Here is an 18,140-nt window from a genome sequence, read left to right as displayed (position 1 = left end):
AGACAAATTTTCTCTACGTCTCGTAGTACGCAATCGCTCTTCTCCAACGTTTTTCGAGTGCCGACTAATCGCGATTTGTCTCGCGATAACTATTCCCAGTGTGGCAGATTACGTTCGATCGGTTGACGAGCATCGGAAGTCAGGAAAACACTTTCTGTCTTTTTGTGAGCCAGATTCGAAGTAAAAACGAAGTGGTGATTGAAAGTCTCGTACACCTTGGATCTGGGTACGGGAATAAAGTACTGACACTTGTCGATGATTTCGCGATTCAGTGGAAATGTGCAATATGTCGCGCCATATGTTGCGTTCCTCGTTGTGAAATTACGTTTACGTGACTCGTTACGTAGGAAAATTATTAAATCTCGTCTAAGAAAAAGCTCATCTCGCGTGGCAATTAACTTGATTTCATTCTAGTAATTCGAATCACCCATCCGTGTCATCAACGCGTTTACTTACTTAAAATACCGATTCCAATTCCAACGTATTTCCTCCAATCATATTAAAAAAAATTATTCCAATTAATTAATCCAAGATTCCAAACGCGTCATATATACAAAAATCTGATTTCCGCAGGCAGAGAAAGGAAAAGAGAGAGAGAGAGAGAGAGAGAGAGAGAGAGAGAGAAAGAACGAAGGGAAGAGAGACGCGCGTACGAAAAGAAACGGGAGAAAGCAGAGGATCGGTTCGGTTGATGACCAGGTGTATCTCGTCGACGTAGTGACAGTGTCCTCGAATGTGTATATGGACGAGGTCGCCACGATGACCGTTCCACCGACACTGCCGGCCAAGACTCAGCCCCCGAGTCAGGTTGCCCGACAGACTGTGTCAATCCGGACTGTTTCCAATCCCCCCACAGCTCCTCTGAGCACAGGGGCCGGAGCAACGGTATTCGTCGGTCTGGCCGCTCCTGGCGTCGATTCCTCGGCAGCCTGCAGAAGAAGAATCCCGGAAGTGCAAGCCGCGAACGGGTACGGTAGGCAGAGTGGCGTGAAGTCGGCGCAGAGCTCTCAGACGCAGCACCACGCGCAACAGCAGCAACAGCAACACCATTACAACAATCATTATCAACAGCAGCAGCAGGCGGCCCATGTGGTGAAAATCAAGATCAATCCCGATGGTGAGAAGAACGGAAGGGTGATATCGACCGTACGATTGACGCTGGACGAGACGGTGGTCGGGCACGAAGCCGAGAAGGAGAACGGGATCGCGTGCGAACGTTCGAGCAAGCGTGACGGTGGTGTGGTCGTGAGTGCGACGAATCTGGTGAACGAGCAGCGTTGTGGAAGTGGCGGTGTCGGTGACGGCTGTGTGAGGATCAGTGTCGGCTCGAACGCCTTCGAACGCAACAACAACAATCACGATAATAGTAATTTGCACGATCGGAAGCACGACAACACCGAGAAAGATATGGTGCTTCACCGCGAAACGTCCGTCGAACCTGTGAACGCCTCCTCCTCGCCCAACAATCGTTCGACCGCCTGCTTCTATTACAACTCGTATCCCGGCCAATTGAACGGGATGGTGATGTCCAGCGGCCAATGCTCCCCCAGCGACACGCTGGACAGCGGCACCTGCAGCGATCTGGACGGAACGCCGCCGCCTCTTCCTAAGAAGAAGAACGCCAGTACGGTTATCCTGGCCACCGATCAGCACAATCGTACCGGCAGTTTGACCAGCAGCGGAGCGGAAGTGGACAGCGACGACAACGAGAGCAACATCAGCTGCGATTCGTTGAACGGTGGCGAGTTGACCGAGAGAATAGCGAACGGAGGCATTAACGGGAACGAGGCTGGCAGGCCATCCTTGGAATTTCCAGAACGCTCGGAGAATTGCCGCCTGAAGAACGGGGTGGATCGTGAGAAGTACAGGGAAACGGGCACCATCTTGGCGCTGAACCGGCTCGACCTGTCCACCGATCACGAGGAGAATCGAAGCCACGAATCGAGCGCGGCCGCCTCGAGCCCGGAGATCGACTCGAGTTCTTGCTCGACCAGAGCCTCCCCCAGCGTGTCCCCCTCGCCGTCTGGGACTTCCTCGTTGTCGAAAGCCTCCTCCACTCCGAGGATCAGGAGTCCGGTCCTGGCCACCGAGCAGAACGGCAGGCTATCGTCCCCGGTCGTGAAGGAGTGCACTTACGAGGAGAGGAAGCAGGAGCAGGAGAGGTTGGAGCAAGAGTCGGGCGACGTGGACACAGGCGTCAACCCTTTGACCGGGAAGAAATACGTGTACGAGTACGACAGGTTCTACAAGTTTCACATAAACGAACTGAAGGGGAACAAAGACAGTGGTAGTAGGGGTGTGGTGTTAGGCGATAAGGACACCGACGAGTGTTTCGCCGGTTACAAGATCCTCGAGAAGGAAGCCATACGCAGTGCCAAGGGAACTGTGCGCGGTGTCAAAAACAGGGTTCGCGCTGGGATCGCGACGTTCCTTCAGAAACCCTCTTCTCAGGTTCGTATATCGTGTATCGTATATGTCCATCGTGTATGATATACGCAATTTGTTCCAAGATCGAAGACAATTTTTGTTGCGTGCCAATCGGAATGCTAAACGTATAAGCGAACGAAGACTTTTAAATTAAACGACGTTTATCGACGCCCGAGGCGAAACTTTATCTTACTCGTCGAAAACCTGGTACAGGCGTATATTTTTTTATGGTTGGAAAATATTTACGGATAAATATTCGTGGATGCAGCTTGAAATAGTTGTTTCTTGGCTTTCGAGAAGTTTGATGAACTTTTGGGTCGTTGGAAAAATGAAGATGCACGGTGAAAGGCGTATTCGAAGGTCACAGGCTGTCGAAAAATTTTGCGTTGGTCTAGATTTCACCGAATACCGCCGACACGTGGAATCTTTGACTCCTCGTGACCGCGATCTGTTGCTGTTCCGTCATCGCTTTTTGCACTACCCGATGATGCAAACATGTCACAAAGATCTTTCTAATGACGTGTCCAAGAGTAAATCCCTTCAGAGATCTTGTAAATCGAAAATTGTTTTAACATCGAGATCCTATATCTCGACACGAGTTAAAACAAGAAACTTGATCGATTTCAAAACGTTGTTAAGAAAACGTGATCATCTGTCACAAGCATGGATGATCGTCTATTCTTTTCAAAAATCGTCGCTTTTGCACACAATTTTTCGTTACAATTTTTCCCATTTCGGAGCGAAATAAAAAGAGGATATCATCTCCAATGTTCGTCTCCAATTCCCGAAATGTCAAAAATCGCGTCAAAAGGTATCGAAACGTGAAAGGATGTGACGTGTCTTAAATATCCAACTTCCAATAAACAACGCGACGATTTGTTATGCAAATCAGCCTCTGATACCACACCATGTTTCAACACTGTCCAATCGAACGGTATCGAATGGGCCAAACTCGAACTCCACCTCGTCGACCCCTCTATCTATTTACGTCTTTCGAGCGATATACTGGATCTATCAGGTAGAACGCGAGTCGTCGAGCGAAAAGCGTTAGATTTACAGTTAGATCACCTCTATCGTTGACCAGTTTGGATCGACCAGTTGACTGGCATCGATCGATGACGTAGACGGCGTCCCATGTGGTCCTGATGCAAGGTTTCCGGTGTTGCCATGCGAGCCGCGTGCATAGAACGTCGAGAAACGTATATATACGTCGATGCAGAACGGATCGACATAACGGTAGATCCGATAAAGCGATATTACGGCAACGTGCACGAGGATCGTGCTCGTTGTCCCTAGTTGTAAACCGGTATTCCTCCTCTTTTTTTCTCTCTCTCTTTCTTTTCGTCTTCCACGATCTTCTCCTCTATCGAAGCTTCAACTTAGGATCCTTTGTTTGCATAGATCTTATTTATCTTGCGTAGTTCATGCGTTGATATATTTGATTGTTTGTCACTTGGATGCGAATTTAGAAATTCTTTTGAAATTCGATCGAATTTTCTTTCAGAATATACCTGTTGCTGGTTCATTGGTTCATTGTGAACGAGCTGAGTTGGAAAAATTTGTTACTAGTCTTGTTTTTCTATAATATCTGGTATAACGAGTTAATTCGAGATATAGTTTATGTAGAAAACAATTTCAGTTTGAATAGGATATTGACAAGAATGATTGATGAATGATTTTTAACTTATTATAACTCATTGATTCGTAATGGAAATGTTATAAAAATAATCATTGTATCGAGGAAAGAAATATTGTTAATCTGCCAAAGAATACACGAACCGAGTAGAATCGAGCAATGTTATATAGATTTTTGTGTTTATAGCAACAATAACGTATACGTGTTCTTCGTTTATTACGAATACAACGTCGTAAATAACATTGCAAATACGTATGTTTGCGGGAACATTTTAGATATGTTGATGTTCGCTTCGAATTTACCAGAAATGGTAGGAGCGAAATCGATGATCCTACGATTTTGTTCTACGATTGAGTTTCGTTAAAACGCACAAATCTGTGCCGATCGTATAAAGATTACACGCAAAGGCAAGGTATTTATTGAATAGTTCGGTTCGAGATAGTTCTATACGAGCAGGATGGGAACAATCGGACGTAAAGTTGGTTGGGAATATTCAATGGTGGCCGATGTTCCACTTTCTGCCGCGAGAGTTTATTTACAATCGTGCATGAGCTAATTTACGCGATCGACTTTTGCGTCGACTAGATCGAATAAATACGTACGAAGATGCGTTATATTTTATGTGATTTCGAATAAGCAATAAGATATACGGTAGAAAGTTAAATTAATTAGGAGAGAAAATTAAGAATACGGGAGGATGATGATCGAGTTGATTGATAATAAAGTGAAAAAAATAATTATTAGAAGTAACGTAATAACGGAATAAAATGGAATAATTAATAGAACTGATTCCAGTATAACGCTCTACAGTGCTACCTTCGTTCATTGTCCTTTTCCAAGAAGCATTAGAAACCACAGAAACCTCATTTTTCCGTGCAACTGTTACTCCTATTACGTAGTTTCTTAATACTTTTATATTATATCACTCATCTTATGTAATAACTATAATAACCCAAGGTTACAGATATTCCATCAAATTATGACGCGGAAAAAAAGAGGAGAAATATATTGGATATCACTTTGTGATTAATTTAAGATTGTCCTGATACAAAAAAAAAAAAAAAAAAAAAAAGAAACAACAGAAGAAGAAAATTTTGAAGAATGTCATATCGAGTCAAATTGAATACTCATTTACAAAAATTTTAGTAAAAATTTGAAGCAACAATGATTTCAATAATATATCACGTACCAATAATAATAAAATTCAATTGGAAATTTATCATGTCATTTTTTTTATCGCGCGATGTTGTTATATATATTAAATTTTACACGTTTCTCCCAACAACGTGGAAACGCTTAAACCCTTAATGCAAGAGAGAGCCTGCCACAGTGTGACAATGTTTGCCGCCAGTAAAGCAGCGTAATGGCCGCGTTTCGCAATGCGTTTCTTAAAGCCTCCTCGCAACAGGTACATTTACGGGAGTCATTTACTTAACGACAATTTTGCTTGGTTTCTTAACGCGTTTCATTAGTGAGAGAGAGGGAGGGGGGAAGAAAAAAAAAGAGAAAGAAAAATCGAAAAAAGGGAATACCAAGTTACGGTCAATATTCCGACACGACAACTACAACAACCAGCCAACAGAATTCTCTTCTCCCTCGAGAAGAGAAGATTATTCGTCGTAAGGTAATCTGCGTGATGGTGTCGTAACTGTGCCGCTTTTCTTGCCGCGCAAAAATGAGATCGCCGGGTATGCAATTCGTTTCATCAACTGGTACAGCGCGAATCCGTGTCGCGGTTACGTTGGAAACGTCTTACAACCTCTTGATTTGCTCCATTATGAATGAATCACGTGTGGCGAGCAGGTATATTAATTACGGGAGCAGGTGGATAATTGGTGATATCTCCTGATGCCAAGTTCTAAGACTGTTGAATGTCTCTATTATCGAATCGTTCCACCTTGATTTATGCGATCCTATGCGTTTGAAATATTTATTCCTCTTTGATTCCGACGTTTGGGTATAATTTAAACTTGGATTAGTTTCATTAGCCTGTTTTTCTTTGCAACGTGGAATTCTTTTTTTTTTTTTCGTGTTATTGATGATCTCCCTGTGATTGCGATTACCATCCTTGAAGTTTGTTATAATAGACTTGAAAAAAAAAGGAGAAAGAGTAGGAAAATTTTAACTGAACATGTTTGATCTTTAAAGTGAATTAGTGCTAACTTCGTGCTCTTATGCTTGGAAATGATTGCATTAAACAAAAATTAGACGAAATAGCTGGATCCTTTGACGAACATGTGTTAAACAAGTTAAGTTTGTACTTTTTTTTTCGTTGATCAAAGTGTATATAAGTGTGATGTAAGACATCAAAAAGAGAAATAAATATCCAGGATATTTTGTTTGTAATAAATGGAATAAATTTTCTTTCCCTTTGTCCATCTAATTCTAGATAAAATTTAGCTCTTAGCAATATTCTTATATTACGTTATTCACAACGTTCCTTTTATTCTCTATGAATTTACTATGACCTTTCAATTATATCATCGTATCCTATATTCTTTGATCTAAATAAAAAAAGGGACGCAAACAAAATTCCATTACCAATCAAATCAAAAATATACATAAATATCTCTCATATTCATTATATAATACATTTATGATGAAGAAAAAAAAAAGGTTATGATCGATTTTTAATCCACTTTCACTTTTTAATCATTATCACGATAACTGTTTTTCGTTTTCCAATGTAAAAAAAAAAAGAAGTTATATTATATTCTTCCTCATACGTCACACACCATTCGTTAATTTAATTGCTACCATTGTTCACGACTCGTAATAGCATCGATCTTCTAACAAATCACACACCTCCATATTTCTCGATACGAACGAATCCAAGAACGCGAGGATTCCACTTGAAACCGGCGCATCGCCGCGATGAGAAAACGCGGGATAGGAAGTCACGTGGTTACTTCCGCGTAGTTGGAACAATATGAAACTAACGTTAGATATCGCACAGTGGAATGCTGACATAACAGAAACGCACAGGTACAGGCGGGAAGCAGATGTCGTAATTTCCTGGTATAATGCACGAAGCGACGTTGTGCATCAAGATGCATCGATCGATTCTTCTTTTTTAATTTCTCGTATCATTCGTTATCGATGTATTATCGTTCACGTAATACGAGAAGCTGCATTCGTTATGATTCTCGCGTAATTCTCGCCTTTATGGCGAGTTTCACGCGAACTTATCGAGGTTAGAAAGTTGAATCGAGTTCTATTCTAGACCAGTAGGCTGCGGAATGAAAATACAACTTTTCCAAGCCGTTTGCACCGTTTCAGAAGGATTATATTATTGGCAGCGATTAAAATTATTTATCTCTGCTATTTATCTTATCGTTTAATTGCATCGATTTTTTTTCAAATTATTAATATTTCACGAATGGAAAGGTTTGTGATCTTGTTTAAAAAATTTTGAAATGTTTGATTGGCTGTGTAAATAAATTATTTTTAATACAATCATTATCGATAAATGTGTAAATAAGTAAAGTTTTTGTTCGCCATTTGTAAATGTACTACAAAGTCGTAAACAGGATGCATGTGTTTTTTTGATTTTTAGCGAAAGTAAAACTTGCTTTTGCATTTGGAAAAATATTTTTGTTCCTAGAGTTCATTTTAGTAAAGTTAGTTTCACGCGTTAAATATATGATATTAAAGTAACATAAGATGTAACATTACGCAAATTTTATAAACTTTCCTTTTTCATTTTTTGAAACTTAATGTTACGTTTATTAATCGATCAAAAAAAAGCGTTTTATTGATAAATTTTATACAATTTATAGAAATGAATCATCCAGAGTATATCGTATATTTGAAATCTCGATATATTATTTCACAGCTACAAATAATACATACCTTGACAGCATTCCCAAGAATTATTTATAACACGAAGCGCAATACCGAGATTATTAATTACTCCAGAATTAACTGTACGTTTATGCTTTAACATTTAATGATGGTTTAACGCGAAATATTCGAAATGCAAAATATATGAAGCATGGATAATCGAATTGGTATTTTCTTGACACTGTATCAAAAATAAATATCTCAAATTAATAGATATTTTATTTAATTCTCTCTTTTAATATTTTATTTACCAAGAACAAACCTGATCAATTGATCTTCTATTAAATTTCTCTTTCGATAGCATTTATGATCTAAATCTCATATTTGTAACTCAATTAAATACAAATCAAAATTCATCTCTTACTAATCTATAATCTAAATTTCCAACTTTCCAATTTTCAATTCAAAATAAAAATCCAAAATTCTACTTCTCTTATATAATTTCATAACTCTACGTTCAATTGGCCTTTTATCGAAGATTAAGGAATATACGATGGCATATGATTTAATATCGCACTCAGAATTTTTTCAACCAAGTCAAACAACATTAAATCTGGTCGAATGCGTTCACTAAATTAATTACATTAATTTCAACTCCTTCGGCGCAGAAAATCGTGGACGGCTCGTTTAACGATGAAAAAAATCTGCCGTCGAAGGAAGAAAAGAATCGCGCGTATCCGATCGTATCTGGGATCGAACGTCAATTAAACGTAATTTGTAACGTAGCGTAATTGACAGTAGAAGCTTCAACAGTTTCTTGAATCGGCTCGAAACGATTAATTATCGATTCGAAATCTTGCGTTTCCATCGGATCGATCGAATCGCGCGCTATGATTTTCGCGATCTCCGTAAAATTGGCGGGAAAGGATCGAGAGGTTAGGTTGAACTATATATTACAAACGATATTTCAAGCTTTAATTAATAGGAGTACTAAATAAACTTAATTTATTATTTATTGTTAATAATTATTTTGGGAATAATCTGTTTATGTAGAGGATCAATTTTAAATGAAATTATACATATATATAGGACACAAATATGGCTCCTAATCTGGGTAGATCACCTGATGATCACATTCAAAGAAGTATCATCATATATCGTGTAATTATTTTTAACTTACTTTATACGTGTACCTTTTTTTATATCTTATACCTATAAGTACTATACTTATATCTATACCTAGGGTCAAGTTATTCCAATATTATACTTATAATATATGCATAATAAGGTATAATTATAAATTTATATAAAAATTCGTCATTTTCTAGTAAAATTTAATAATCCTCAATCATTTTCTTCTGCGATTTCCCCCATAGAAAAGAATATTGACGATAGTTAACGAAACGTAATATCGAACACGTGGAGTTTTAATCAATTCGGCAAACAATTCTCGCGAAAATTAATGAAAGCGTAGGCACACGCGCTCGTGCCAGGCAACCTACTTCGACGACTCTCTGACGACCTCCTGACGAAGAAGGTGAAATGATCGATGATAAACGCGGCAAGGAACACGACCCACTTCATCGGTGCCGAGTACACCGACTTTCTTCCCGATCTGTTGGGTCGAAGCCGCTCGAAATCGACACTTATGGTCAGGCGGCTATGTCACGCTTCATGTTCTATTTCACCTCGATGCTTATTTGGCCTGCACGCAAATAAACATTCGAACGATCGTGGTGGAGTGCGACTTCCAATTGGAAATTGAAGAAACCGGGTCGATGAAAATCGTAAATCGAACAGCTGTAATTTTCGATCGGTTCTTCTCGAATCGTGCTCTTAAGGAACGGTGCCTGTGAACGGAGATTTACATCACGAGATAACAAATCTCTTCTTACTTAGATTAGATTTCAAAATGAATGATCGGATTGATAATGCTGCATTGAATTTTTTTACACGATTTTTTATGCAATTAATTATTATAGATATGTTATCTTTCGGAGTGATTCATTTATTATAATCCGAATTAGATATCTTAATCTTATCGTTTCGATTCTTGTTTTGAAGAATTTTCATTAAAAAAATGTTTCAAATATTTAAATTAATTATTTGACGATTAGGATTACGAAATGGGTAAAATAAGGATATTGAAACGTGTCTCAGAAGTTTGTTAAAAAGAAAAAAAAATGTAGGAAGAAATAAAACGTAGCTTGTGAAAAAAATATTTCTGGACAAAAGTAGCGAACGTATTGCGTAAGGAAAGGAACGAGTTTTTGTTTCAAAGGAGTTAAAATTACAAGCTGATGTACAATTAAGTAGATGAAACCTTTTAGCGACCTTTCTTGTCGAAAGAAATAGATGATTCTTTGTGTTAAAAGTAGATTGGGATAAGAAAATATTCCATATAAATATCATTAATCTTTCAGAGTTTCTTGTTTTTAAATAAATTTTCCTCGTAAATAAATCAAAACCGGGAAACATTTTCGAGAAAAATTATTGCCAACTGTTACAACGTTTGCATGACAGATTACTGTAAATTATGAGATAATATGAAATACGATAAATTATATTTCCACAATTAGGAAAATTTTCTACGAAGTTAAAATCAATATTGTTACCTTCCTTTTTATGCTATTCACACAAGTAGTTTTATGTAAAATACGTAATATTTGAGCTATCAACAAAATTCTCAAACTTCGATTTTAAATACTCCATCGAAAAGGAAGAAACCACAAATAGGAACAAATATTTCCATAATGAGTCATAATTCATATTCAAAGTAAATTTCTCAAGAACGCACATAAACTTCTCACTCCGTCCTAAAAATTACCATATCATTTACCTACATTCGATTCTTTCAAATAAACTATTCTTCGAATAGGATTCTTTCCAATTCAACTAATTAAACCAATAAATTAAAAACTGTTTCCACTTATATTCCCTACCAAAACACGATCCTGTATTCCCCCCTCAAAAAATCCATAATTTCCATCTTCGAATCTCGATCCGACTGTACACACAAAAGGAATTTCCCCCCCTCCACAATATTGCAGAAATCGATCGTGCCGTCAATTTTCGAAAGTGGGCAGCGCGATGTAACGAAACACCGCTCGCGTAAAGGTTGAACGAACCGCCTAGCCGATAATCGGAATCCGCGCGAGCCTACTACGTTCGACCCACTTGCCGCCCGTTCGACTTCCGGTTTTTCGTTCTTGCGCCTGCTCCTCGAGGACGTTGGCAGAAACGGGCGGTCGATCGAGCGTGGTGGTGGATGGCGAGGCAAGGCAGGTGGCGAGGATCGTGAATTTCCCGGTTAAAGAAAACGCGGTAGGCATGTCCATGAGACAAATCGGGTGGGAAAAGAGAAAGCGGGTCAAAGAGGCCACCGTGGCGACAGCCACGGCGACCGCCGGTTTTAACCTCCTCTTCGATTCGTTCAACCTTCTCTCTCTCTCTCTCTCTCTCTCTCTCTCTCTCTCTTGCTTCGTCGAGTGGAGATCGAATTGGGCTGAGAAAAGAAAATTTAATTGGGCAAAATTTCGAACGAGGCTCTACTTTTGAGAGTGGCGATTCGATGGTGGAATTTCGAGCTGTGGTTATTCTATGTGTATAAATTATTCGAGCAATTTTAATCAAAGTATCGAGTTTATTCTTAGCTTGGATGATTAAAATTTTGCTCATCTCTCGTGGTCGTGCATCGATTCGAGAACTCGTTCGTGAGTTTGTCTTTGTTTGTTTGTCGTTCGGATAATGATCGAATCGTGCCAGGATTTCGTGGAAAATTCTGACGTTGGTCGAATGCAAAGAATGCTTTGAAATTGGTGGAATAGATTTAAGTGAATTGCGGAAATGGAGGATATGGCAAATATTGTGGAAAGAGATTTTTCAGTTTGTAAAGTATTTTGATAGAATTTAGAAGTCGTTAAAAATACGACGTTGATTGAATACATAGAGCATGCTTCGAAGTTGCAGCAATGGGTTGACAGACAGAATGGTAAAGTTTTGGAAACGAAAAGATAAAATGTTATAGTAGAAAGGTTTTGTTTCGATAATTCGTAATTCAGACGTATCGAAAGGAGTTGGAGTTTATAATAGCTTCTCTTGAATCTCTTTGCCATGTGAAATATTTATAAATGAATATAATTATCTTGTTGTTAATAATAACATTTAAAAATAAATGTTTTCGTAGCATAGATTACATAACTGTCAGAATAATATCAACTTATAATGTTTCATATTATTTTTCTCTAATTTTTTATTCGTATAAATAACGAGTTACACTGGTACGTTTATAATATTCGTTAGAAATCTACAACGCATCATAACGCACATTTTTATCTTTAATTAAGTTCTTATTACTAAAAGAATCTTTAATTATTCCTTAATATTATTAATATATTATTAAATGTATTATCGATAAAATATATTCTTCGATACAGTGTAAATTAAAGTGCACTGTAAAATTTAACGAAATTCACCAAGATTTTTCAACTTTCTATAGGTAATCGTTATAATTAAAGAGATATGTAGACATATCTTACAAACAGGAGTGTATCTTAAATCAAACGCTTCCACATTCTTCGCATATCTAAACCAAACCCACCATATTTCCACCACACCTCAAACCAATCGATATCGATCGCATTCTTACTCTCCACGCAACCCAATGTCCGTTTACTCGCAACATCCACAATTCACGCGTTTAAAAAATTTCTCTTCCTTTCTCATGACTGATACAGTGGTCGAGAATTCGTCGAGAAACTATGCAAAATTCAAATTCCACTCAAATTCCATTTTTCTTTAATCGCCGTTCGTACATCTTAAACACACGTCCTTTATTTCTTTAATTAATATTCGGTCGGATATTCGACTACATAGAAAAATTCCCTTCCTTCGGCGTTGACCGAAATTTTCAAAATTCAAACTCCATTTAAATTCCATCCTTTCGAACCATAAAATTCATTCATAAAAAATTTGATTTTCCGTAAACATCTCACTTACTTTACTCACTTACTCTCATCTTTTTTTTTTTTTTTTTAAACCTCGTATTTTTTGTATCACACGCTCCAGCTGTGATATAAAAGATCAGCGATCTGCTCATAAAATACGCGAAAAAAAAAAAAAAAAAGAAAAAGAAAAAATTCAAAGGAAACGCCGTTCGGATAGATCCATGACACGTTTCGCGGAACAGCTGGCGCATCGTGGCGTAAGAGCAGCGTTCGCAAAAAGCGCTTCGTTTCGAAGTCCTCGAGCGTAACGGTATCGCGAGGCGGAGGAGCTCGCGCTTCACGGAGGCGTAATCGCGGCTTCCGATCATCACACGTCCCGGCGGGGAAAATTCCTCGCGAATATCGGGCCATTCGACGACGAGAAGATCGGCGAGAAAGCGCGGTTTCGTTCGTGTACCGTTAACCGATGACGAGCTTTACATAACGCGTGTGTGCGCCTGTCGCACTGGTAACCCAAAATTTCGGGAATCTGGCTTCGAGGCCGGAGGAACCGGTTTATCAAATCTATAACGGAAACGTTGGCGATATTCGAAAAGTCGTAACGGGATCAATCGGGGTGGAGGGGGAAATCGAAATCTCGTGGAAACGCAGGCAACGAAAGTCGTAAAGTCGGCTTGTGAAATTTCCCCTCCCCTCCCCTTCCCTCCCCCCGCAAATCTCGAGAGGAGGCATACGGGTAGCGCGATTTGATGGCCAGGTTTCTGAACGAGAGGTGGGGGAAAGTTTATGGATGATTGTGAGCGGATTGGGAGCGGAGAACGGTGGCAGATGTTGTGTGGGACGAAAGATTGGGAAGGAGAATGTGGAAATGATGATTGTGCGGTGGAATTTAGGGTAGGGGATGAGCAGGAAGAAACAATAATTACATTCTTAGAATTTAAGATCATAAGAGATTTTATAGATGCTTAACATGTGATTGTACACATGACAGAGGAGATGGTCAGGTTGAGATAAACGGTGAACGAGTGCAGAATAGACGGTTGCACGAAAATGTTGAGAATTTGAAGATTATAAGACGTTTCATGGTTAAGATATGATTGAGTAATGCAGATGATGAGCGAGGAATGGCAAATGTGAATAGTGGATGCTGCGTTGAAACGAAGAAATAATGGTCATTATATGGAAATATCCTTAGAATTTAGGATCATAAGAGATTTTAGTAATCTTTGATAATTTAATGGTCGTTGCTACAGTGACGAATTAGGTTAGGAATGTTCCACGTGAATGTAATGTATAATTCAAGTGTTTCCTTTTTATTTTTATTCATTTATTTATTTATTTTTTTTTTTTTTACGTTTAAATATTTAATGGAATGGGAAATGAGGGAAAAAATGGTAGGAAATTTGTAGACCGTAACCCGCTGGTCGACGCTCGTTTTTCACTCTCTCGTGGCTCGCAAGATTCGAGCACGCTTTTCCTTCAGGCACTCTCCGTTGCACACCGCACACGTGCCTCTATACTCGCTTTTAGAAGTAAACGGCTATAAATCTGACTGTACGTTTAGAAGAAATTCTAAATATAATATCACATTGCGAACAAGCCTCTCGTGACCCTCCAGTTTAGATTAACCATTAATATAATTTACGACGTTACGGTTGTGATGAAGTCGTGAACCTGAACAATATCACAAGTAAGAAGTGTTTATTCAAATCTGTTGAATATTGTAACTAACGTTTATTATTACTTCCATCTCTCTTAGTATCGTCGTAGTATATATATATATTTTTTTTTATCATGGCTAACATAACTAACAATTACGTTTACCAAATTCCAGAAGATAGATAGAAATTCTAGAGAAACAAAACGCAATTAATCCTTTCTATGTAACAACGAGACGCTCGTATATCTATCTTAAAATTTATTGCCACCGGAGAAACTCACGACTGTTTTAGAAACAATAGTATCTTCCCCGTGTCATCAATATCTGCATACTGATTGCACGTTCGTATCGCGCATTTCTCAATGTTGTACATTCCCAACGATCCTTCCTCGGTCACGGCAGAAAGAGACTTTGGAAATTGAATTTCTCCTTTTGAAAAAAAAAAAAAAATTTAATATAATTTAAATATAATCAAGAGAAATCAAGAATCTCGTTCTCGAATCGCGAGCCTTCTTCAAAATTTGTACAATTTTCAAATCTCTCTCCACGCGTCTTATTTAAAATCTTTCCACCGTTTCTCGTTTGACCGATGTTTCCAGAAAGGTTTGAAGATTCTCGGTTTCCTCAACGCGCGGTTAACGATGCAGTTCTTCAGACCGCGCTACATCATTACCCTTACGTCATTTCTAGGAACCATGGCGCGCTTCGCAGCCGCTTCCCACGAGACCGTGACTTTAGCGGGAATGCAAATTCGTCCGGCGATTAATTTAGCATTCCCGCGGTAATCAGTCGCGAGTAATCGTCAGCCTTTCACGAGAGAGAGAGGAAAAATCCGGATCTCATATCGGGATAGGAGAAGAGGAATCTGATATTTTTTCGATATTTTGTCGATGCAACGGTGTCGTAACGAGATACGAAAATCAAACATCGAGGAATAAGTCATACGATCAGTTAAAAATACATTGAACGTGAAAATATAAATCACGCGGTTAGCACTTGTCGTTTTTTTTTTTTGAAACGAATATTAAAAGAATCATAAATATTGTAAATACTTTAATTGATATTTTTGTTTCAATATTACTTATATATTTATCTAAAAATGCGATGCACTGATGGCTACGCTTAAATTATCATTATAAAAAGGTTAGAAATAGAAAACAATGGATATACGTGTATAATTACGTTTTTTTATCCAAGAGCAAAGATAATATATAAATTTTGGTAGAAAGTGCTTGCAGAAAATAATTCATAAGTGAATTTGATTCCTGTATCTGGTGTATTAAAAAAAAGACAAGAGATTTAACGAGAGGTTTATTAAGAATTCCATTGTTTTACTCGCAACGACCCAATATTTGCTAACATTTGCATGGAAGAAGAGTTTGGTTGACTCGTGAGAAAGAAAATATCGGTGGCGTTGTGCGTTGCGTTGACAATGGACTCTATTGGCACTTTCCATTCGCGGCGTCGTTGACATTTCTGCGGCATGTTGTTCACCGTTGTCGATCGAGCATGGATAATTAACCGCGTCCACGAAAGCGTACTTTCTTCTCGGAATTCGGCATTCCAAAGTATCCGCGCATCCAATTAAACGGCGCTCATGGGAATCCTTGAACAACGTTTCGAAATAATGCGAATAAAATCTGCATTCGATCGAGGATTAAGGTTAAAGGTTAAATAGGATGGAATTGCTTGTTTTCTTTCTTCCTTTTTTCTTCTCTCTTCAAGAATTGCTGATTGTTAAAATGCGCTGTGATTAAAATCGTGGAACACAAAGATTATTTGATTACTCTCGACGTATTAGGTGCGTTATATTATTTTTAAAGAATTTTTCAACGAAAGAGAAATTTTATTCAATTTCTTCGTTTGATTTGTGTGATTTTTTTTTTTCCTAATCACAAGATTTTACGACTTTCTCTTATTTCGCTTTAAATCTTTTATTTATAGTATTAATTAATAGTTTATTCAGAGAATTGCAAGTTAGATTTCAAAAGCGAATTTTTAGGTCAAAAAGATTATCCGATGTTCTAAAAAAACTTTTAAAAAATCTTTTACCACTGTATATCGAATTTTTATCACGATCTTTCCCCCTTTCCTCTCTCTCTCTCTCTCTCTCTCTCTCTCTCTCTCTCTCTCTCTCTCTCTCTCTCTCTCTCCTTTTAATTATTTTAAAATGAAATCCAAATATACAAATTCATTTTCTTTTTTCTCGCCAATTTTTATAATTATCCAAATTCGATCAATTCTTTTCAATACACGGTTCATAAAATAACCTTTCGTAATATTATTTCCTTTTTTTCCATTTTCACGTTCCTTCTTACAATTCGATTCCACAACGGAATAAATATACTTAGTGCGTATCACGCACGAGCACTTTCCAGAACAACATTATGCGAGCGAAGAATTCATATTTCGCTGATTCTTCAATTATTTCGAGCAGAAGAATCAAATGTTTTTAATTAGTCCGGTTCGTTAACCTTTGCTTACGCGAATCCTCGGTTCAATGAACTGCTTTGTACGCGATCGCGGGACTCGCGGTTGCGAGAAATCGATGCTTTTGACCGATTCGGGAATTAGCACGGCGTGGCCATCTACGCCGAGAATAATGAGCAGTGAAAGCCTGTCGTTGGAAATTCATCAAAACGAGGCAGGGTTCGTTAAGCGAAACGAAACGGAAAGATCGGCTTCATGTATATTAATTCGTTGTAAGTGAAATAGGTATCGTGTCGCGGCTATTGCGCGGAATCGTTAATCGAGGGGACACTCGAGCGAATTTCGATCGTGGAATCCTGCTTCCAAAAATATTCTCTGTGTTTCTTTTTTTTTTTTTTTTCTGATTTCAAAGCGCGAGAGAGAAATGTATCGTCGAAAGTGTATCGTGAAATTTCTTGGGATGTGAAAATAAATTTTTTCTTCTGTAACGAGTATACTTTGCGAGAGCTTTCTAATGAAAGTGATATTAATTTTCTTTTTTGTATGTATAATTTAGTAGCTTGCTTTAATATTGTTCTTCTTAGAGACACGAGTATGTGTATCTGTAATGCAAGTTTTGATCGATATAAAAAGTGGAACTGTGTTTTTTAATTTCACATTACTTTAAGTCAGCTTGTATAAAGTGTTTATAAATGTAAAATATAGCTAGTCCAATATTGATACGCAAGAATATAAAAATATACGAAGAAATATGTTAAAATTTCTTCTTGACTTCTTAAAGTAATTTCCACTTTCTTCACTCTTCGTATATATGTTGTCACAAGTATTAAAGATTAAAATATTATTTCCAAAAATATCATCATCGTCACGTGTTTGAAATAATTTTTCAAAGCAGAAAACTCACTGTATACTTTCTTTCCTTTTCCTTTTCACAAAAAAAAAACACGAAAAAGGACAAAAATAGATTCTTTTTGTTTGTTGCCACAGATAGAAAAGTCCATTCAACTTCAACACAATCTAGCAACACATTCTAGTTTGTTTGTTTGTTTTTCCTTCTCCTTTTCTTTTCTTTTTTCATCAACACGAAACGAGCGTAGAGCATCTTAGTCGGCGTGATGATGTCTTCGGTCACGCGAGAGATGCAAAATTCCTCGTCCACGAATAAAGAGATAACGACACTCTGTGAATCGTAAAGGAATGCACTGTGTCGCGGCGTCTGACAACTTTCCGAAAGTCATAAGGGAAAGATGGGAACGAG

General features: G+C 38.1%; 1 protein-coding gene across 3 annotated transcripts in view; it reads left to right on the top strand.

The window, feature by feature from the left end:
• The window catches only part of LOC100872529 (uncharacterized), a 41,451-nt gene that overhangs the window by 245 nt on the left and 23,066 nt on the right, over nt 1–18,140 (top strand). For 2 of the 3 annotated variants that reach the window (XM_086910787.1, XM_086910786.1), the window contains one exon: nt 574–2,451. In XM_086910787.1, coding sequence (XP_086766913.1) covers nt 574–2,451 — 1,878 coding nt within the window. Of the gene's footprint in view, nt 1–573; nt 2,452–18,140 lie in introns of those variants that run through there. The other variant, XM_086910788.1, reaches the window with a different exon arrangement.

This window comes from Apis florea, unplaced genomic scaffold (assembly GCF_048593485.1).
Source record: "Apis florea isolate Af1SG1 unplaced genomic scaffold, ASM4859348v1 contig_3203_pilon, whole genome shotgun sequence".
Classification (NCBI taxonomy): Eukaryota; Metazoa; Arthropoda; class Insecta; order Hymenoptera; family Apidae; genus Apis; species Apis florea.
This window is presented reverse-complemented; position numbering and strand designations above follow the sequence as displayed.